Genomic DNA, 22,119 nt, shown 5'->3' with positions numbered 1-22,119 from the left:
AATAAATTACTTAAGGGCCAAAGAAGGAATGCATTTGATATGTATGAGGAGAAGAGGCCCAGTATGGCAAGAAGGCCGTGAATAAGGAAGAGACTAGTGTAAGATGAGACAGAGATAGAGACCATGTGAGGGGACCTTGCAGGTCATGAGTAGACGTTGTAATAAAATCCTCAGTATGGTTGGCTACTATGGAGCGGCCCACCCTCTGGTCTGGAGTGGTAGAGCCAGGTAGATGACAGTGCAGCCAGTGCTCAAGAAGCAGTGGAAACCCTGAGAGGATGGCTCTTCACAGAGGGACAGTGTCTCCAGAAGGACAGTGGCTCCAGAAGTTAGTGAGCCCCAAATGAAATGTGACTGGGAGCACCAGATGAACAGTAGTCCTGTCCTTGGTGACATGCAAGGAGGGAAATTATTCTCCAGAAATGTCTGAGCATTTGCCACACTTCTGAGATACGTTTTAGTTAAGTATGGTTTATGTTGCGTCCCACTCAATGGCATTATAGAGAAGAAACAGCTTTATGATCTGAGCTAGCCATGACAGATGCACAGATGATGAAAAATGTCCTCGCATGGATGTAGATGAGGAACAAGGTGTCTCTTAGTCTGCTTGGACTACCACAGCAAAGTACTGTGGATTAAGTGACTTAAGCGATAGATGGTTATTGTCTCATAGTTGTGCCGGCTGGACACCCAAATCCAAGATGGTGACAGATTCAGTTCCTGTGAGGAATCAGCTTTTTGGCTTGGAATCACTTTTTTTCTGTGTTCTAACAAGAGATAGAGAGAGACAACCTGGTGGTGTTATTTCTATAAAGACATGAGTCTTTCGAGATTAGGGTCCTAGCATTATGGTCTCATTTAGTCTCAGTCCCTTCCTTATTTCAGTCACATCAGAATGACACAATTCAGTCTGTAATAGTGTAATATGTTGTAGTTCTAGTTGTCCTTGTTGCTTTTATACATTTCTTCCTGCTTTACCTGTAAAATAATATGACCAGATAATGAAATGTGTGTTATTAAAGGTATCTGTTGGATCAGAGAGTGGTACTTGGAGCTGTGTACTTCTCACTCTGGGGTGGAAGCAGTACACTTGGTGGTCTCAGGAGCTGAATTTGGGTTCAGTGTACACATGTACAGGTTTTAGAATAGTTTATGGTAGGCAAACCATTCCTTTATTGATTGAACTTTGTTTTCAGGATCCTTCTTACTGATTTAGAGGCTTGTTTATTTTTGTCCTTGGTAATTATTAACTCTTTGGCAATTAAGTACCCTTCCTTTGTAATGCTGAAGGAAAATGTTACTCTTGCTTTTAAACTGATATTATGTCCAAGAAGTAGCCAGCAGAGCAGCTGAGGGTCAGAAACATAATGGTATTAAGTCTATCTAGGAGGTTGAATTATTTGAATAGAAATCTCACTTTTAGTAGTATAGTTTACGCTTGTTTTCCACAAGTTCTTTTCTTTTGGTGGGAGGCGTGGTGCTGAGGATTGAGTCCAAGGCCTCACGCATGCCAGGCATGTGTGCTACCAACTGAGTTGCTAAGCCCTCAGCTCCTGTTAGTACTTTTTTGATATTTTTGTCTTTAAAAGTCTCAGCTAGTGCTGTTCTCTTAAGATGTCATGTTCTCTTTCTCCTTTTGATGTCACATGTAGAAATAAGGCATTTTTCTCAGAATTGTGTTTCTTTTTTTTTTTATTGGTACCAAGGATTGAACTCATGACCGCCTCCTTGCAAGGCAGGTGCTTATGCTGCTGAGCTAAATCCCCAGCCCCAGAACTGTGTTTCTTGAGAGGATTTCTATAAGTTGTAGATGGATTTAAATTCTTTTTTTTTTTCATTTTTTTTTATAAACTGGTTGGAGATACTTTTCAGAAATGGTAAGAGGCTTAAGTATATCTGAGGAGAAATACAGATAGTGACTTATGTTTGAAAGTCTCTAAATCTACTTGTTTTTTCCTTGTTAGGATTCACTACAACATTTTCTATTGCCTATATCTTCAGGAGAATTCCTGTACTCAGGCCACCAAAGTCAAAGAAGAGCCATCTGTCTGGCCTGGGTGTGTATATGTTCTATGTGGGGATGTGCGTGTTGTCTTCCATTCTCGACTCTCTTTCGTATATAAGGAAGGAGGCGTTTAGTTTGGAAACTTTATTGAAGCCTAAGTTACATTATGTAAATTTCACCAAATTGGTGATTTTGAGTAGACTTAATGAGTTTTGCAACCAGAATCATAGTCTGGGTTTCAAGCATTTTTATCCCTCTATGGGGCCAAATTTTGTTTATCCAGTTTGTCTATTTGGTTTTTTGGATAGTATTCCCTGAGCTTTTAAATTCCTTTCTTCTCTTCTGATTTTTTTTCTGTAATGATTATAGCAAGAAAACAACCATCCATCTTACACATGAACAACAGCTGATTTTGAACCATAAGATGGAACCCCTCCAAGTGGTGAAAATCATGGCTTTTGCAGGTAAGGGAGCTCACATTAGGTTCCTAAAACAGATGATCAAGTTCGTGATGTAGTTGTTTCTATTACCACTGCATTCCCCTTCCTGTTCCTGTCAGAGTACCTTTACCTTGATTGTTTATTGAGCTAATCCAGTCAAATAGTTTCAAAAGCCAAGGAGTACTTGCTTTCTCCTAATACTCCAGGAAACATTTACATTAAATTTCCTGTTTATCTTTTCTTTTCTTTTTTTTTTTTAATTTTATTTTGAAAGTAGTAAAATACAATAGAACAAGACAGAATAAAGCCAACTAAGATTGTAAAGTGAAATTGGTACAGAACTTCACAGCAGGTTACCGGGATAACAGTAATAAGTATTGCAGTATATTTCGTTATCTTTACAATAGTTATTCTTTCAATCATGTATATCAAAATAAAATGAAATACAGAACATTATAGAACTTATCAAAACAGAATATTGAATAGAGCAGTACCATTAATCAGAATAGAGCAAAACAGTAATAAAAATATTTGCCTTCAAAGAGATAGTAGAAGGAAATCCCGCTTATTTGCTGTGGTCAACCTCCCAGAAGACGCTCAGAATTCTGGTTCCCATTTGCTAACGGAGGTACAGGAGAAGGAGGGTAGAGGAAGTTTGATGTTTGACTCTAGGCTGTGCACCAGTAGGTTCACTATTGCTTAGCAGGGAGGCAGGCTGGCTGCTTGGTTTCCCAGCTTCGTAAGTTCCAACATGGTGTGGATCTCAGAAGACACTGGTGGTTCTCCCTCTGGAGGGGCTGTAGTCTGCCACAGAGCAGCCACTTACCAGGGAGGGGAGCTTCTTGCTTGGTTTCCCAGCATCCTAAGTTCCGACATGGCACGGATCTCAGAAGACGCTGGTAGTTCTCCCCCTGGAAGGGCCACAGTCTCAAATTTCTTATTTAGACAGGGTGTTCATAGGAGTTAATTTGTAGGTTTAACACAGGGTTGATTGAGTACATCCCTTATCATTGAATGAACTTAGTCATTGATGGCTTCTAGAAAGGCAGATCATGTTAATCTGCTAGAAGGTTTCAGTAGTTCTCTAATTTGGGGGGTGATATCTTGTGGAAGCTTCTTTGATTTGACTCTAGCTACTTCCCTAAATATGTTGTGACTGTTCTTCCTCAGTCAGCTGAACTGGTCTGCTTACAGTCTCCTGAAGTACTGGCTGACCTTTTATCTGATCAGTAGCTGTTGCTGTGTTCTCTACCTTAACTCTCTTCCTGCTACTCTACTTTTCTGCCTAAAAATTCTGATAACAATTTAATTTATATAATGCCTGCGGTGTGCCTGGTGTGGGTGCTTGTAGTTTACAACAACCTTCTGTAAGGGTGGTTACTTACTTTATAAAGATGCTGAAACTCAGAGAGACTTGCTCCAGATTAAATAAGTAGTAGAAATGATTCAAAACTGGCTCTGTGTCTCTCCAGAGATGTGCCCTCTTGTCTTAGCTCTCCTTCCCTTCCCATCTGTTTTTCTTCTTCCAGCTCTTTTCCCCTCCTATTTTCCCTCCCCACTCTTGCTTTTTCTCTTTCTTTCTCTTTTTTCTTTGATATGCTGTGTTGACTGTCATCATTTGTTTCTTCCTAATGAAGACTTTTTCAGTCGTTTGAGTCCTATATACATGACTGCTGAACTACTGTAATTAATCATGTTAATTATTTAGTACCTGATTATTATATAGTGAAAATAGCCAATATATGCATTTTAAAAATACTTCCAAATTACTTCATCAGTCTTCAAAATAGCCCTGGCAGGTAGGGAAAGATACACTGTTTTTCTTCTTTACAGGTGAGTTTTTTTGGTTTGAAATCCATATTCTTTTTCACTATACTGTTATCATACTCTCATTTTGTCTGTTTCACCTTGTGTTGTTTATTTTTAACTAGATTGTTATGTAAGTTTTAAAAAATGTGTCACAATGTTTAGCATACAACTGAAAATACCAGGTTGCTCATGTAGTTTTGAAGTGAATATCAAATTGAATAACTGAAAAATTAATAGTGGAGAGGTGGAGCAGACAGAAGAGTCCAGAGTGGTTCAGAATTCAGAGTTCATTTGCAAGCTCTTCCTTTAGAAGCATGAATGACTATCAGGTCAGCCGTAGCTACTGTTTATTGAATTCTTACTGCTGGATACCTAGATGGTTGTCTTTGTCCTCAAAAACTCTACAGTTAAGTGTTCTCAATACAAGGACTGATTAAAAATTACAGTGTGTGTTTAAATAAAATAGCTGATTATAATAAAAGACCTGTCACCTTTAATCCCCCTTCAAATACACCTTCCTTTAAGCATACTTATTCCAGTCATTCTTGTAACTTTCTGAAGCAGTGCTGGAAGTCCTTTTTCATGAGTGTCCTTACAAAGTGTGATTAAAAAAAAATACAGTGAATGTTGCTAAGTGCCATCCAGCAGGGAGACAGATTCAGAAAAATATTACAGTATGTCCTTATCTACTTTATTCACTAGATCTGGCACCACGTGAGCTTTGGCTTTTCCCCAGATGTCAAAATGACCATGAAAGGTTAATGTTTTGAATCGATTCAGGACATCAAGGAAATTATAACAATGCTATTAAAGATACTCATAAAAGAGGATGTCCAGGACTACTTCAGAAAGTGGCAAGAATGATGGGATAAATGTATTCAAAGTGAAGTGGAGTATTTTGAGGGATATTAATGGCAATGTGTCTTTTTCCATAACTTTTTTTCTTTTGTAAGGGGCTCGCTATGTAGTTCAGGCTGGCCTTGAACTCAGCAATCTGTCTGACCCTCACAAGTTCTGGTATTAAGGCATGCACCACCACACTTGGCATCATAATAAAGTATTATTAAATTTAAATATTCATCACATTTTTTAATTGCAAGTACATTGCTCAGGAGCAGACTGAAACTCAGTGATGCCAAGTGGCTCTCATTCATTGATGCCAAGTGACTCATCCTTTGCGTTACTCAGCTAGAATTTGCCACAACCAAAGTCCTAGTCCACCTTAATCTGACTTAAAATCTGCTACTCTTTATATGGCACCACTTTCATCAATATCGAAATCAGTCTTGATATCAAGCCAGATATGGGATAAGCCTAAACAAGACTTGACTGGGGAATCCTTTGGAATGCTTTGCCTGGTCAGAGGGTCAATCCTCTCCTCTTGGCTTCTGCAGGCACGGGGAAGACCTCTACTCTGGTCAAGTATGCTGAGAAATGGTCTGAGAGCAGATTTCTGTATGTAACATTCAACAAGAGCATCGCAAAGCAGGCTGAGCTCGTCTTCCCCAGCAATGTCATCTGCAAAACCTTCCATTCCATGGCCTATGGACACATTGGGCGGAAGTGAGCATTACTAGGGCTAATGTCATTGTCATTTCTGATGCTGTTTTTCACATAGTAATTGTTATACTCACATATGAACTTGTCCCACAACACTAAGAAAATGTAAGGCTGTTATCTCTATAGGCAGTAGAAAATAGTTTTAGTGATTTTCACTTTGATCCCGTGAAAATATTTTGTTTACAGATAACAATATAATGCCAAAAGGGGCATTCTTGTATTTGTAGAATTGAAGCACAGAAAGTTAAAATGATTTTTTTAAAGTTCAGGATATCACAAAGATACATTTTAAGCTTTCCTTGGCAGAAAATGAGCGGAGCTGCAGTTGAGATGTGTATGTGCAAGTGTTCCTGGACATAAGCTTCAAGGAACTTTGGGTGTTCCCTTGGGGGCCACTTGAAGGCTGGACTACTCCTTGGAATGATAGTATCTGCTGAGAGCTGATTTCTTTTCTGGATTGTAATACATGAGTTTCGTATTACTATTGTAAGCCTATTGTAAGCCATTTTCAGATCAGATGTGGACCTTGCAGAAGGCCCATGAATGATGCCTGGAGTGGCATTGTAATGTCACTGCAGAGAAGTGGGAAGGCACTAAATACGACAGTGCCAGTAAAGCCAGACACTATTCATTTGGGATATGCATTACAGGTACCAGCTAAAGAAGAAGTTGAATCTCTTCAAGTTAACACCTTTCATGGTCAATTCCGTCCTTGCTGAAGGGAAAGCTGGGTTCATAAGGGCCAAACTAGTGTGTAAGACTTTAGAAAACTTCTTTGCCTCAGCCGACGAAGAGCTAACTATTGATCATGTGCCTATTTGGTGTAAGGACAACCGAGGACAAAGAGTCATGGTTGAACAGAGTGAGAAACTGGTAAGTATCACATATCTTACATTTTAGGGATTTGGTATTACATTTCTTTTATTGCTTGGGAATTTTTCAAAAGAAATTGAAGATGAACAAATGAAATTATAGGCCTGTCGTGGCACTTACGAATTATACGATATTTTCTCTTGGGAGAAAACAGAAATTTCAATCCTCATCATAGTCTTCCCATGTAATAGATGAGAATATTGAGTGACTGCCCACAGTTTAGGAACTCATCATTGGGTTTTTCTGGGTCCATGATTTGATCTTATTTGCTGATTTGAAATCTCATTCTTATTTTTTTATTTTGCTATTGGAAAAGTTTCCTTTCTTGGTTAGTCACTGCTGTTCTCTTTTTGAATCGTCAGTCATAAATCGAGAAGAGTAATTGAGCCTGTTTTGGTTCATCAGCTGTTGTGATCTTTCATCAGTACTTCATTGTGCCTGGTGTGGCCTCAGTTTCTCACTCCTCTTGGCCCTCAACACCCTCCATTATGTTAACCGGCTGCTGTGGAGACTTAGGTTGAGACCTCCCCCTCTCTTTTGTGATGATTCCTTTGTTCCTGATGCTGTATGTGAAAGTGAAAGTGTGATTCCAGACTGCTGTCTTTTTTAGGGTCTTAAACTTTGGCTTCCCCTACCACTTGCTTTTTAGAATGGTGTCCTTGAAGCAAGCCGTCTCTGGGACAACATGCAGAAGCTAGGGGAGTGCAGAGAAGAGGCTTACAAAATGACTCATGATGGTAGGCAAGTTTCCAGACATTGGTGTCTGTTAAATGGGCCTGCTTTCCTTGTGAGTTATGATTCTTGCTGCTCCCCTCTTCCAGGCTATTTGAAACTCTGGCAGCTGAGCAAGCCTTTACTTGCTTCTTATGACGCCATCTTTGTGGATGAGGCACAGGACTGTACTCCAGGTGAGTATTCAATACATAGAAACAGCATCGTGATTATGTAAGAGGACATGTGTGGAATAAGTTGATTATTCTTATTTGTGCTAAAGAGGAGGAATAAATGATACTTAGCCATTCAGAAATCCTTCTTATTTCACTTAAGTTATCCCTTCCTCGCATCTTTCTTCATATTATGTTCAAGTTGTTAAAATGTTGACTGAGTAGCTCATCAGATGGTAGAAACCTAGACTCATGCTGAGTGGAAAAGGTAGTCTGTTTAGTTTGTGCTGTGTATTTTTCAAATGGTTAGTGGAAACTATGTGTGTGATGAGCATGACTTGTTAGATCATATGGTCATATTTGAGTCCTATAGTATTTATAGTACTTGAATCTTATCTCCTTTTATATTTGCCAGTGTATTTTCTTACATTCAGTAATTTGTCTGGGATTAGAAATAATCTGTATTCCCAGGGCCCGAAACTATTTCTTTACTATAATTTTTTAACTGAATACCTATCCTGAAGGAAAAGACAATATTGACCATCACGTGTTGACTTACCTTTTATGAAACCATTTTCATCCTTTCCTTTTTTAAATACAGTTTTGTTTCCTTTGGGCTGCATGAGTAGTCCTTCAAATTTCTCATTTTTCCTCCTATTTGTTGCAGCTATCATGAATATAGTTCTATCTCAGCCATGTGGAAAGATCTTTGTAGGGGACCCACACCAACAGATATATACCTTCCGTGGTGCAGTCAATGCTCTGTTCACAGTCCCCCACACGCATGTCTTCTATCTCACACAGGTAAGAGCTCTGTCTGCTTCTGAGTCCCCGTAGTATATATAAGCAAGCATTATGTTACCCTTCTTCGTTTTTTATGCATCAGGCACTGATGTAAAGTATTTTGCTAGGTTCACAGTATATAGAACATCCTTACTTTGAAGCAGTTGAACCTCTTTGCTTTTGTTCACATTTGCAGTGATAGTGCATAAAACTGTTGATGCTGACTCATGAATCAGGCTGTGGTAGGAAATCATGCTAACAGTCATAAACCTTCAACACATCAGAATTAAAAACACAAAATGCAACTCACTTAACAATGTCCTTGATGGGTGAGCAAAAATGATAAGCTTATTACCTGTTGACACTTGAGAGTCTTTTTAATCCTCTGTACGTTGAAATAGGAACCACTGACAAAGCACTTCTGCTGCAGACTGAAGCCCTATGGCTGTCCCAAGAATGGCAGTTACAGCGAAAGTAGCGTGCTAAACTGGCTGTTTCAATCTTGTAGTGCTGTTTTCATTTGATCATGCAAATCACCTCTGGTTATTCTGAGCTGAGTATTTGATATTTTCTCAAATATAATTGAAATGAGCCCTGGTATCAAGGAAAGCAGCTAACAGTGTTGTAGCCTAGTACTTGTTTTTTTCAAAGATAAGATTCTTGCTTTAAGTAAACTTAAAATTTAAGAGACACTTGTGTCTGCCATGGTGTGTGTGACAATTCAGTGCCCTTGACTTTAGAAAAAGGTGATTAATCATTCCTTTCTTTGCAAGTACTCATTTTTTTTTTTGAGGCTGAATTTTCTTTCTAACCTTAGCCATGATAATATAATGTATCAAAATAGACTAAATGCAGATATAATTATGGGAAGCCAGGATTCAAGAGATTTGTAAAAAGTGTCAAAATGGTGCTACTTGTTTGTACTATTTTTTGTTTCAGAAAATAAAGTTATGATTCAAAGCAATATTCTTTATGCTATCATGTAATGGATTGCTATTGTTTTGAAATAAATTGTCTAATATGGCAAATATGGATGTATATACCTTAAATAAAAGCTCTTTGAAAATTTCAACTTGTAAAAGTTTGAAAGATCCTGAGACCAGAGATTTCAGAGCTTCTGCTTTTAATAAAAACAGCGTCTACCTAGAGGATATTGTCCTCCCTTTGGTTCCCATTACTGTAGTGTTTTAGGTGGCATCAACTCAGAGTACTTTCGTTTTTTATTTATTTTGTCTTTTTGAGATAGGGTCTTGTATGCAGTTTAGGCTGGCCTTGGGCTTATTTGGTAGCCCAGGCTGGTCTCCAAATTGTGATGATCCCCCTGCCTCAGCTTCCCCAGTGCTGGAATTACAGGAATGTACCACCATGCCGAACTACTTTTGTTTTTTAATTGATTTTATTTGTCTGGTGTTTTTGTTAATTTGCTGTTCATCTTTTTTGAGACGGGGTATCACTGTATTGCCCAGGCTGGCTTCAAATTCCCTATCCTGTTCCAGCCTTCTGAGTAGCTGGGATTATAAGCATTAACTACTATACCCAGGAATCTTACTTTTTTTTTTTTTTTTTTAACTTAGGCTTTCACTGTCCAGGAATCTTACTTTTAGATATACAGAAGAATGGAGATGAGAATACAGAGAGTTCTCACATACCCTATATTCAGTTTCTCCTGGTACAGTAGTAGCATCTTTTTTTTTTTTTTTGATTAGGGATTGAACTCAGGACCTTACGCTTGCCAGGCAGGCGCTTGTGCACTTGAGCTAAACCCTGGCCCTGTAACATCTTACATGAATATGGAACACTTGTCACAAATTATGAACCAATTTTGATGTATTTTTTTTTCCACTTTTTTTTTTGTCTTTTTCCTTTTTATCGGTACCGGGGATCGAACTCACGACTGCCTGCTTGCAAGGCAGGCGCTTATGCCGCTGAGCTAAATTATAAAGTTGAAAGTTTATTCAGAAATTCAGGCTTCTTTAGTTTCTAAATAATGCCTTTTGTTATTCTAGGATTCCACCCAGGATATCATGTTACACACAGTTGTGTTTCCCTAGGCTTTTCTGGACTATGACAGTTTTTCATACTTCCCTTATTTTTGATGACCTTGAAAATTTTGAGAAGTATTGTTCAAGTATATCCATATGACCTTATACTGGAATTTGTCAGATGTTTTTCTTAAGATTAGACTAAGGTTATGATTTTGGGAGGAACAGCGAAGAGGTAAAGTGCCATTTTTATCACATGATATCAAGGGTAGATAGCAATATGGTTTATGGTTGTTGATGTTAACCTTGAACACCTGATTAAAATAGTGTTTGTCATATTTCTTCACTGGAGTACTGCATACTGTGGAAGGAAATCCCTGTATTGAGCTCATACTTTGAGGAATAAGTTTTAGAATATTTCATGAGTTGTTTAGAACTTGTTTGCAAAGGAAATTTGTCTTTTCTTTCCCACTACATGATAGCATAAAGGTATTTGTGTATTCAGTGGTTCATATATCACAGTATACACTCATGAGTATTTATATTATAATTTGAGTTATTGTTTACTCCAAATAGTTTTATAGTAACAAAATATTTGTAGAAAGTTAAATTTTCCTTTGACTGTATTATGCTGTTCATGAAAATGTGTAATCTTACTACTTTAAATCACGAATGCATGGAAAAAAGGTAATAAATACTGTGAGTTTGGGAAAGAACAGTATCTTTCTAGCTGGAGTGGTCAAGGAACAGGGTTTTGGGCTGGGGTAGGCCGTGATTGAGACAATTGAAAAGTGGTTTTGGGCTAATAGAGGCAGCATGAGCTGAGACAGGGGCAGTACAGGGAAGTAATAGCCGTTCTGCTTGTGGCTGGTTTGAGCAGGACAGTAGTTAATAACTATGGATGAACGGAGTCTCAAAAGCAAGGAAAAGACCCAGACCTTCTGTTAACCTTTGTATAACTTAAACTTTGTAGTATTTGATTTTGAATAAAAAGGGTGAATTTCCTTAAAAGGAAAGTTAACTAGTGATTTTGAGAAATAATACAAAGTAAAGATTATCCAGGTTGGGGAGAAGCCCAAGGGTGAAGTGCATCTCTTGTTCCCTTTTTTTTTTACCCTAATGTGTGTTGCTCTTCTCTTTTTTGTAGCTAAGGAATGTCTTAAAGATTTTCAGGAGAGTTTGATCTGGCAGAGGGAGAGAGAATTGATTGACAGTGTGAGGAGCCAAGAAGTAAAGAGGCCAAGTAGGTGAGGTGTAAAGTTTGAGTGTCTAGGGAAGCTGGCAATAGTGGTAGGAAAAGACAGGATAAATAGGATGGTGGGAGGAGAATTGTCAGGATTTGAATTTGGGGTAACAAACAGGAAAAATAGATTACTCTAGGTTTTCAAGACAGAAAATGCTTTTTTTTTTTTTTTTTTTTTTTTTTTTTTTTTTTGGGTCTTTTTCTTTTTTATTGGTACTGGGGATTGAACTCACAACTGCCTGCTTGCAAGGCAGGTGCTTATGCCACCAAGCTAAATCCCCAGCCCGGAAAATGCCATTTTTAACACTTAAAATTTGTCAGCAATTATTTGATCGCCAGTTTCCTGTTTGGGTACAACTGTTTTACTGTTTTAGGGAGCTTCCAGATCCCCTTCCTATGTAGGATGAGTCAGGGATTGGCAGTGAGAGAGGTGAGCTCACGTATGTTAAGGCAGTATGACTCCTTTTGTTTTGTTTCCAACAGAGTTTTAGGTTTGGTGTGGAAATAGCCTACGTGGGAGCTACTATCTTGGATGTCTGCAAGAGAGTAAGGAAGAAGACACTGGTTGGAGGAAACCATCAGAGTAAGGCTTTTAATGTTCACTTATTTGCTACAAAAGTTAATTGTGCTGTTTAATTTGATTTGCCACAATTTTTTTTATTTAAGGAGAAAAAACAAACAGAAAAAGGATACAAGTTATACAGAATTTCAGAAAAAATAAACAGTAGGAAATCACTAGTTAATAGATTACATATTGTCATCTTAGAAATAGTAGTTCAACTTACAAAATTAAAGCATATAAAGTGGACTTTCAAACAGTGACACTGCAAACAGTTCTGTTCAGTGATCCAACAAAACTCAGTAATAAAATGGTTATCTATCTTATGCACTTAAATATATATGCAGTTATATCCTTTAGAGCACTTTTTTTTTCCTCTCTTTTGTACAATGACAATTACACATTTTGAGTATTATTACTCCCACAATTCTTACTACTTTTTTTTGAAGAGAGTAAAACCAAATGTGACATTACAGAACAGAGTCAGTCACATCAAAAGGATGGACATAATACATAATGTAAAAACAAAATACAAGGTGATCAACAATGATTACCATAATGCCTCTTGCTATCTTAAAAAGAATTGCCTATATCATCAGTTATAATAAAATTAAACAAAACAGTAGAGAACAAAACCAATAAAACCAAAACATTGGAGACATTACAGGACTTCAAAAGAAGATAATAGTCAACCAGAATGGGCATCATAATGAATCTTACTGTCTTCACAATTGTTGCCTATACTTTCGAACGTGGTACTATCAAGCAAAACAGAATAGAAGAAAATCAGTCAAAACAAGATGGTGAGAGCAATACAGGGTTTCAAATCAAGTTAATAGGAAATCAAAATGGGTTACTATAATATATCCTGCTTTTTAAATTTATTTTTCCTTTAATTAAAAGGATAAAAATAAAAAAGTAAATAATAAAAAAAGGAGATTGAGATAAAAGAGGGCATAACAACAAAACAGCTCATGTCATAACATAACCATTTAAGCAAAATAGTGTTTCACTACAAGATAATCCTGACATAAAAGTAGTTACCATAGTGTCTCTTTCCTTGAAATCTTTGAGATAACTTCGTATACTGTAGCATCAAACATATCAAGACAATGTAAAACTGTTCAAGGGAATGACAGTATTACAGGGTATTTACAATCAACTAAGAAAATGAACAATGGTTTCTGTATAATCTTGTCAATAAAAGTTTTTGTTTATATTATCACATATAATAAAATGCAATAAGATACAACATGTTAAGACTGATGGAGACAGAAGAACAAAAGCTTGATGGGACTTCAAAACAAGATGATATTAAATCAGCACTAGCTATTATGATGTCTTGTTTTCTCCAAAATAGCTGTTCCTACCATCCAACCTTCTCTGCCTCATTTCTGTTGAACTCTTTTCTGTCATTAGTTGTCAGTTTGTCTTCTTCATTTTGCTTTCTGCTCCATTCATTGTGGCCTCTCTGCCACTGTTTCTGGAATCTTGGTAGTTTTCTGTTTTAAAATGTCCTGCAATATTCTCTGTAGAGTTGAATTGTTGGTTGCAAATTCCCCTAGTTCCTCTTTATCCTGGAAGCACTTTGTTTCTCCATTAATTTCTAGGGACAGTTGTGCAGGATATATCAATCTTGGCTAGAGGTTATTATCTTTCAAAGCTTGAATTATTTCCCTCCACGCTCTTCATGATTTGATGGTTTGTGCCAAGAAGTCTGCTGTAATTCTGATGGGTGTTCCCTTGTATGTGATCTGTTTCTTGTCTCTGACGGCTTTTAATATTCTGTTCCTATATTGGATTTCTGGAATTTTGATTATTATATGCTTGGGTGTAGTTCTGTTTGGGTTGTAGGTGGCTGGGTTCCTGTATGCCTCATACATCTGAGTATCTTTACCTTTTGCTAAATTAGGGAAATTTTCCTGGATTGTTTCTGTGAATAGCCTTTGTAGTTCATTTGTTTGTGTCCCTACTTCTTCCTTTACATTCTTAATTCTTAAGTTATAGATCTTCTTATCATCTTCTAGCCTTTGTATTATTGCTGTTTGTTTCCTTGTTATTTTTAAGAAGTTTTTCATTTCATGCTTCCACATTACAAATCTGGCCTCCAGTTCAGATAATCTATCCTTAGTTTCTTTCAAGCTGTTATGCCAGCTTTCAATAGAGTTTTTAGTTTCCTGGTAATCTCTTTGAACCTGCTTCATGGATTCCACATTTTCTGTATTTTCTCCATCAAACAATTCTCCCCTTTTTTTCTGTTCTTCCATTCCACCATATGTTTTTTCTTGGGAGGTGCTTAGCATTTCTTTAATGATTCTACTTATATCTTGCTTTACTTGGTTAAATACTTCACTTTTGAACTCATCTATGAGGTCCCGGAGATATTGCTTTATGTTTATTGGTGCTGTGCCTGATATTGCATGTTTTCTGTCCTCATTCTCCTTTGCATTTACCTTTCCTGGATCAGTGTTCTCAGGATTGGGGACTGAGGCCCCTTTCTTGTTGCTCCCTCTTCCCATACTTTTTGTTCCTTCCATACAAGCGTATATAGGAGGCCCAGTTTTTTTTCTTTGTTGGTTACAGTTTGTTTGAATCCGCCAGCTAGGTGTTCCTGCCCAGTGCAGGGTACTAGGGAGACACAGACCTGGGCAGCCTCTGCTGGGCCCACCCCTCCAGGTCAGCATACTGAAGGCTTCACTGCTAGGGTGCACCACTAGGCGCTGGGACCTGGTTTGGGCTAGCCTACTGGATGTTAGTCCGCGGCATCACCCAGGCCAAGTGCTCCCCACCCATCCCTCTTGAGAGGGGAGTATGCCACTAAAGTCACTGCAGCGTCCTGTTCCGGCTAGTCTGCCTAGTCCCAGAATGTCCTCTGTTGGAGCCTCCTAGTCTGAGGAAGGGTCCCCCTTCCTCTCACTCACCACAGGTCAATGCAGGGTTCTCCACCAGTCCCGTGCTCAACTCTGTTCACCTATTTCAGCTCTCAGAGCTGTTGCGTGTCTTTCTCCCTGCTGTGCCGATTCAGACGCAGTGGTGGCGGCAGGAAATTCAAATCACGCCTTCCAGTGGCACGGGTTCCAGCTTCTGCGCTGAGATTTTATCTGTTCCTGTTATAACACCAGGATTGGATTTCCAGTTGGTTTCTCTCAGCTTGGTTCATTCTTGGGTCGGCAGGGTATATCTCCCCTTGCTTAGGACTCCTCACACCACGCCATTCCTGGATTCTAAGCTGGCAATCTCATAGAGCCTCCATAGCAGCTGTTACCTCTCCACCATGTTCTCTTGGAAGTCCCTGCCACAAAATTTGTGCTTTCTCTCCAAAGGTGGCATTCGAGGTGATACAAAGGGACAAGTGGCTCTGTTGTGCCGGACAAATGCCAATGTGTTTGATGAGGCTGTACGGGTGACTGAAGGAGATGCACCATCAAGGATCCACTTGATTGGGGTAAGGGTAAATTTCTATTGACTTCTTTATGCATAGAAATGTTGTAAACAAACATACCCAGTGAAAATTTCCAACTTCATCAGGATTTGTATAGGAAAGCCTTTAGTTTTTGCTGCTTTTCATCAATGTGAATCATGACTGAAGTTTTTATTCTTGGCCAGTCTGATTATGCTAGTGAAACATTGCTGTAAAGTCAGGTCCAGTACAGATTGAGGGCCTTTTTTCCATTGTTTTCAAATGAATGGTCTTCTTACAGTGAGCTGTGTAGTGAGGATGCTTGCTGCCTGAAGCTTTTCTGACTGTGTGTTACCTGTTAGTGTAAGATAGCTCAACTGACTACACACTGGCAGCACTAATTATTCTAGAATATTTGGAGTTAAATCCTGGGTTCTAGCCCTGGCTCTGTCACTAACCTGTGTAGGTTGGGGCAAGTCACAGCTTAGGTGTGCTTCATTCTCTCCATTTCTAAGACAAAACAGTACCTTTCCCTGACCTGTTTCACTGGGAAGATAGAATAAAATGCAGCAAAAGATACTCAATTATAGAAAATATTTATGAGGGCCTACTTGTTGCTAGGTATTCAATATATGTGTGAGTGATTCATAATCAAAATGTATTTGATACTTTTTTAAAATAAAGATTATAAATTCATGTGATAGAAACTTTGGAACTAAAATGAAAAATTACATATAACCCTGATGTTTCAGTAGTACTTTTCATTTTTGCTAATTATTTTTGTCTTTTGTCTTTATAGCATAATTGAAATTGTGGTATATAGAAAGTTGTATGCTTTTTCACTCAATGCTTGCATATTTTCTTTCATTGCTATTGTAATTGTTTCATAATATTTCATTTAGTGGATATAGCATAAATTAGCCTTTCATTATTGTAACTGAATAGTATTTTTGGACTATCATCTGTCCGGGGCATGATGTAAAGTAAGTTGTTCTCTTTTCCTTTGCATCCTCTTCCTACCTGTATCATGTGTCACTATTGTGATTCCATCTCTCCTTGTGAGTTATAATGCATTCTGTCTTATTTCACATGTCCTTCCCCAAAACATGAAGAGCTCTCTTGGAGTGAGGAACCTGGTCATTCTGTTGACTGTCTGGTGCTGTGTGAGGGCTGGAACCCTACTCAGTATTCAGCAGGCGCTGCTTAATTAGAACAGAGATCCTATGGCACAGTTAGGCCCTTTCTTCCAAGAGCTGACCTTTAAAATCATCTCTGGACCTACAGACACTCCTTATTGCTTTCTCACAAGAAATAGTGGTATTCCCAGTCAGCACTTTTTATTCAGTTCTCTGTGGCAAGCATTTCCTATTCCTGGAGATGGATTTACATTGATCTTTTATGAGAAAGCAGTGTCCTGTTAGGTCTCACTTTTTTAAAAAACATAGGAAGAGTTTGAGGTAGTAGCTAAAATTCATAATTTGATGATTCTGAGTTTCCAAGCTACACAGTAACCCAGTGCAGTGTGCTTAGTAAAGTTTTGTACTTGACTTAGGTGCGGTTTCAGATCATTTCCAAGAAACCATCTCATTTAAAGATCCTTCCTGCATTTACCCACCTCATTTAAAGATCTGTACCTACATTAGATTTATTTTGTTAAGAAGCAAAAGAATACAAAAATCCCACCAAAAACTTTTTCAGGGGATTAAATCATTTGGATTGGAACGAATCATTGATATTTGGATCCTCCTTCAGCCAGAGGAAGAGCGGAAGAAACGTGAGTACCCAGAGACCTGGAGTAGTGAAAGGCAGCACTCAAGGGAAAAGGATGGGCACAGTTTGGGTTGGTTTTGAGTCAGGGTTCTTGTCAACCTCCCAGAAAAGTGGCTCTCTGCCTGAGCCTCTTGTTTGCAGAGGTACTGATAGATTTTTCTGAATCCTTCTCTCAGGCGTCTCATTACTTTCTAGCATTGGTCCCTTAGGTTATTTTCTCCTGCATCTGTGTCTTCCTGAGCAACTTTATACATTGACACCTCCACAATGGGCCTCACATAACTTCTGGTGTTTTCATAGCACTTTTCTTTTCCTTTTGATTGCACTGTATCAAATCCCTGTGAAGTAGGTGAGGATCTCAGCCTAAGGCAGTAGATCCTCAATTGGAAACGAGAGACCACCACACTGACTTGCCTAGGGACACATGGTGAGTTAGTGATGCAATCAGGACTGGAACTTGGGTCTCCCAACTCCAGGCCCTGGCTGGGAGTATGCAGCTGCTGCCTTAGAGTTAGGGCAGCCTGCCTCGTGGTGACCTGTGTTTCCTGTGTTCTCCTCAGGAAATCTCATCATTAAAGACAGTTTCATTAGAAGATGGGTGCACAGAGAAGGCTTTAGTGGCCTCAAGAGGTACGTTACTGCTGCAGAGGACAAGGAACTTGAAGCGAAGATTGCAGTTGTTGAGAAGTATAATATCAGGATTCCAGAACTGGTGGAAAGGATAGTGAAATGCCATATAGAAGATGTGGACTTTGCAGGTAGGAAAAGCTGCTGCTTCTTACCTTCCTCCATGTGGAGAAACAGATTGTCCTCTCATGTTTCATCCTGTGATCGAGAGTGCTGTTTATGAGAAAGGGCAAGGCATTGGATTCAGTGCCCAGCACCACTTAGTTAGAGAAAGGGAAGCAGGACAGGGCTGTCATTCTTGCTTACAGCGTCTTTATTGCTATGCTACTTCCAAGCCAGCTGAATGGGAATTTTGAGCACAGTTCTGCCATGTGTAACTTTGGGCAAGCCACACAGCCCTCTCCTGGGCCGTTGTCCCGTCCTGTCAAGTGCAGAGGCTGGATCAAGGTGATCTGTGTTCTGCAGTGTGATTCTTAACAGTGCTTCTGTGACAAAATTTCTCTGAACCTTTTCTTCTTCTGAGTATAATTTCTTTTTACTTTTCCTGCAAAGCTTCTCATCAGCAAGGACATTTTTTTTTCTCTTATTTCTTTCCACGGGAAGCCCCTGTTTAACCAAGTGCTGTCTTTCTGTTGTAGACTACATTGTGGGCACCGTGCACAAAGCCAAAGGTTTGGAGTTTGATACTGTGCATATTCTGGATGATTTTGTAAAAGTGCCTTGTGCCAGGCATAATCTTGGCCAGCTGCCTCATTTCCGAGTTGGTAAGGAGACCAAGTCGCTCCTGGGGTGGTCTTATTCTAGCTGTCAGGAATTGTCTGGCTGTTTCCTTTTGATTGTCTGGATTTTGGTTGAATGATGTAAACTCATTGTAGGGTCCTTAGAGAATAAAAACCAAAACAAACAAAAACCAGAAAGACTTCCTAGTCCTAATGTTTGATTCTTAATATTGTAATTTAGTAAAACTGAACTTCCACAGGGGCCTCTGTCAGGAGAGTGCTTGCAGTTGTGCTCACATCTGCCCTTCAACCTTGAACTTCTTGAAAACATTTAATTTAACTGCTTATTATGGTGTTTTTTAAAATTCTTTCATTAAAAAATATAAAGGATGAAGTTAGCACAGTTTCTCATTTTGGTAAAGTTATACTCAAGGCTAGTTGTTAAACTCTAAAGCACCAGTCCTGTTGTTTTGGTTTTAAATCTTAGAATAAAACCATCTGAAGTTTCTAAGAAAAAAACTTAACATATGAATTCAAAATTCGGAGCATATTATATATTAAAATGATAAGGATATAAAAATACTGAACATCCATTAAACATCCCTTGTATCTAATGAATATAGCCCAAAAGGGAGAGAGACAAGGTGTTAGGCACAAGTTGGAGTGGAGAGAGGAGAATAATAGGTGACCATGGAGTGATTATTGTCTGCTTTTCATTGGGGAGGGTGCTTTATGGAGATGTAATTTATATACTAAATAATCTGCCTGTTTGAAGTGTACAGTTCAGTGGCTTTTAGTCTATTCACAGATCTGCAGCTTTGTGGTGTGTACTGAGACTAAAAGATTCGAAGTATAAGATGAGCAGAAGAGACTTATGCATGTGGTTTTTTTCCCCTCCTGTTTGTCTTGTGGCTAACTTACGACATTTCCAGTCTAGACAGAATCATCCAGAGAGACAGTGTAAGGAAATGGAAAAGCATAGGTGTTGGGTCCCACTGTGGTCCTTGACTTGTAGTAGCTTCATTTTGAAGGTGGTAGGTATTATGGGGAGAACTGGGATAATGGATATCAGTACTGTATTTTGTACCTTGCAAATGTTGAATAATCAGTAAACAGATACTAACGTTTAACAACTAGTCTTCAAGGTTTTTTTTTGTTGATGTTGATAGTTATAGAAAAACAACCAGCAAATATTGAGTGGTTTTGGGGGAGTTAGGGTTGTAAACATTTAGATGAGATCATAGTTACTATAAGTAGACTTTTGAGTTATGTTTTTCCTTTCTTCAGAGTCATTTTCCGAAGATGAGTGGAACTTACTCTATGTTGCAGTAACACGTGCAAAGAAGCGTCTCATAATGACCAAATCACTGGAAAACATTTTGACTTTGGCTGGGGTAAGGAATTGCGGGCATGATTAGTTTTAACATATTTGAACTATATTTGTTTTGAGTGAGGGATCAAGCTGTAGACCTTCGCAGGCCTTTGGATTGGAAAGTTAAATGCTTCAGTATATGCAGAGTCAATCATGAAAGTAAGAACTTTTAACTGAGCAAACAAGTATAGCTCCTTTCCAGATTTTTTTTTCTAATTCAGTTTTTAAAGATCTGTTAAAAATGCTAACTGTTTTCAGGTATTTTTTATTTTTTATTTTTCTCAATTAGTTCTCACCATATAGGGGGAAAACTGGCAAGCGTGTTTTCTGCATTTCAACTTCCTGCCTTTTACTCCCTGTTCATTTGTAAATGGAAGCCGTTGGTGCCACCTGGAGACTTTGAAAGGAAGTAGCCCTTCCCAGGTACCTGGAAGTGTCTGGGTACCTGGCCAGGGTTATTGGCTAAGATACAGAAAAGTGAACTTGTCACATTTACAGTACTATTTTTTTTGTTGTTGTTTGTACTTAAACAATTCAGTAGTTTCAACCTAGTTGGAAACTGAACCATACATTTAAACTAGTCTGTCTTTTTCTGATCTTCAGATACTTTAACATTTGAACTTTATGCATAAAATTTAATAGGAATGTTATATAACAGGAAGATTTATTCAGAGAGCCATGTTACACTGCCTTCCAGAGATGGGAGACATGGTACAGTTCTAGAGTCTACACATTGCTAGCAGCATTGAACCTCAGGATGCGGGATGGGTGGGACAGTAACTATTTTTAGTGAATGATGTTTGAAATATCAGAGTTGTTAAGTAGTAGGAAAGCAGAACCTTGGTATTCATATCTGAATACTTATTGAACACCGCGTATGTGCTATGCATCTTTATTGGCACTGGAGTTATAATGGTGCCCAAGAGAAATTCCTTCTCTCATAGAGCCTCCATCTAGATTAAGAAGAGACAGACAGCAAATTCTCAAACAGATAGTCCTTTCACACTTTTGAGGCGGTTACTGTCCAAGTCTGAAAGGGAAAACTTTATAAATAAATACGCTTTATGATTCTGTTGCCTAGTCTGAGGTGGAAGAATTGCTTGAGAGCAGAAGTTCAACCTGAGCAGCATAGCAAGACCCCATCTCAGTAACATTACCAACAGAGTTTGTGCAGCAACTTATTTCATTTCATAGGACTAATTAGCCTACACCCCTATCTTTTATGTCTCCTTTGTCATTTTACCTCTTACTTGCTCTGAGATAGGTTATCTGATGGTAAAAATGTTTCTGCAGTTCAAAGTCAGATGTATTTTTTCCAAAACTGATTTTTCACCTGGGCATCATTGAGGACAGCAGCCCAAGCATCATAATTTTGTATTTTCAGTGACATTTGGATCACCTTTACACTATTTCTATATAGGGCTAAGAAACAGATGTTTTAGTGATATAGGCCACATGATCTCAGCCTTAGAGTTGATCCACAGGGAGCAACTATGGATGGTATAGTATTGAATTAGTGTGTTGGGGTTACAATAAAATTTAATAGACAGATGCAGGCACTGATCGGGACTTGGCCCATTTGCAATTTGTGGACTTTGGTTTAGACCTATGTGTGATTTTTCCTAATCTCTTAACCAATACTCCAAGGAATTAACAATAATGATGTTCATGTACAAATAGTTTTTACCTATTAAGTAATTTTGTAAAATATATATTTTGATTTAATACTTTTTTAGAATGTGTAGTATGGTTTTCTTCATAGAATTACTTTCACACTAGTGGTTAAACCTTTAACAAAAGAAATTGTCATATTGGTAACTTTTTAGTATTGTACAGCGGTGCTTCAGTTCACAAACTTAATTCATTCCATGTTCATGTTTGACAGATGGCCACTGTCTTATTGGTTGCCAATGATGAGTTCACAAACAAAAGCAAAATTTTACCAGACAGTTTGGTTTCTGAACCAAATTGTTTGCAATCAAAAGCATTCAAAGGTGATGTGACTCTGTAGAACAGTAGTATCATTTCACAGCATGTGTCAAATAGGAGTTTTTCTTAACATAGGAAAATTTTAAGACATTAAAGGCATGAAA

The 22,119-nt window shown here is 38.3% G+C and overlaps 1 protein-coding gene across 3 annotated transcripts in view; it reads left to right on the top strand.

Annotated features, from left to right (window-relative positions):
- Window positions 1-22,119, top strand: part of Fbh1 (F-box DNA helicase 1) — a 57,374-nt gene that overhangs the window by 25,870 nt on the left and 9,385 nt on the right. For all 3 annotated transcript variants that reach the window (XM_063260171.1, XM_063260172.1, XM_063260173.1), the window contains 13 exons: window positions 1,965-2,057; window positions 2,375-2,469; window positions 5,649-5,817; window positions 6,465-6,687; window positions 7,337-7,424; window positions 7,509-7,595; window positions 8,239-8,375; window positions 12,063-12,162; window positions 15,462-15,583; window positions 17,237-17,312; window positions 17,869-18,066; window positions 18,574-18,699; window positions 19,942-20,048. In XM_063260171.1, coding sequence (XP_063116241.1) covers window positions 1,965-2,057; window positions 2,375-2,469; window positions 5,649-5,817; window positions 6,465-6,687; window positions 7,337-7,424; window positions 7,509-7,595; window positions 8,239-8,375; window positions 12,063-12,162; window positions 15,462-15,583; window positions 17,237-17,312; window positions 17,869-18,066; window positions 18,574-18,699; window positions 19,942-20,048 — 1,621 coding nt within the window. The remainder of the gene's footprint in view (window positions 1-1,964; window positions 2,058-2,374; window positions 2,470-5,648; window positions 5,818-6,464; window positions 6,688-7,336; window positions 7,425-7,508; window positions 7,596-8,238; window positions 8,376-12,062; window positions 12,163-15,461; window positions 15,584-17,236; window positions 17,313-17,868; window positions 18,067-18,573; window positions 18,700-19,941; window positions 20,049-22,119) is intronic.

Source organism: Cavia porcellus, unplaced genomic scaffold (assembly GCF_034190915.1).
Source record: "Cavia porcellus strain 051 isolate PalLab524CR breed Dunkin Hartley unplaced genomic scaffold, mCavPor4.1 scaffold_13, whole genome shotgun sequence".
Classification (NCBI taxonomy): Eukaryota; Metazoa; Chordata; class Mammalia; order Rodentia; family Caviidae; genus Cavia; species Cavia porcellus.
This window is presented reverse-complemented; position numbering and strand designations above follow the sequence as displayed.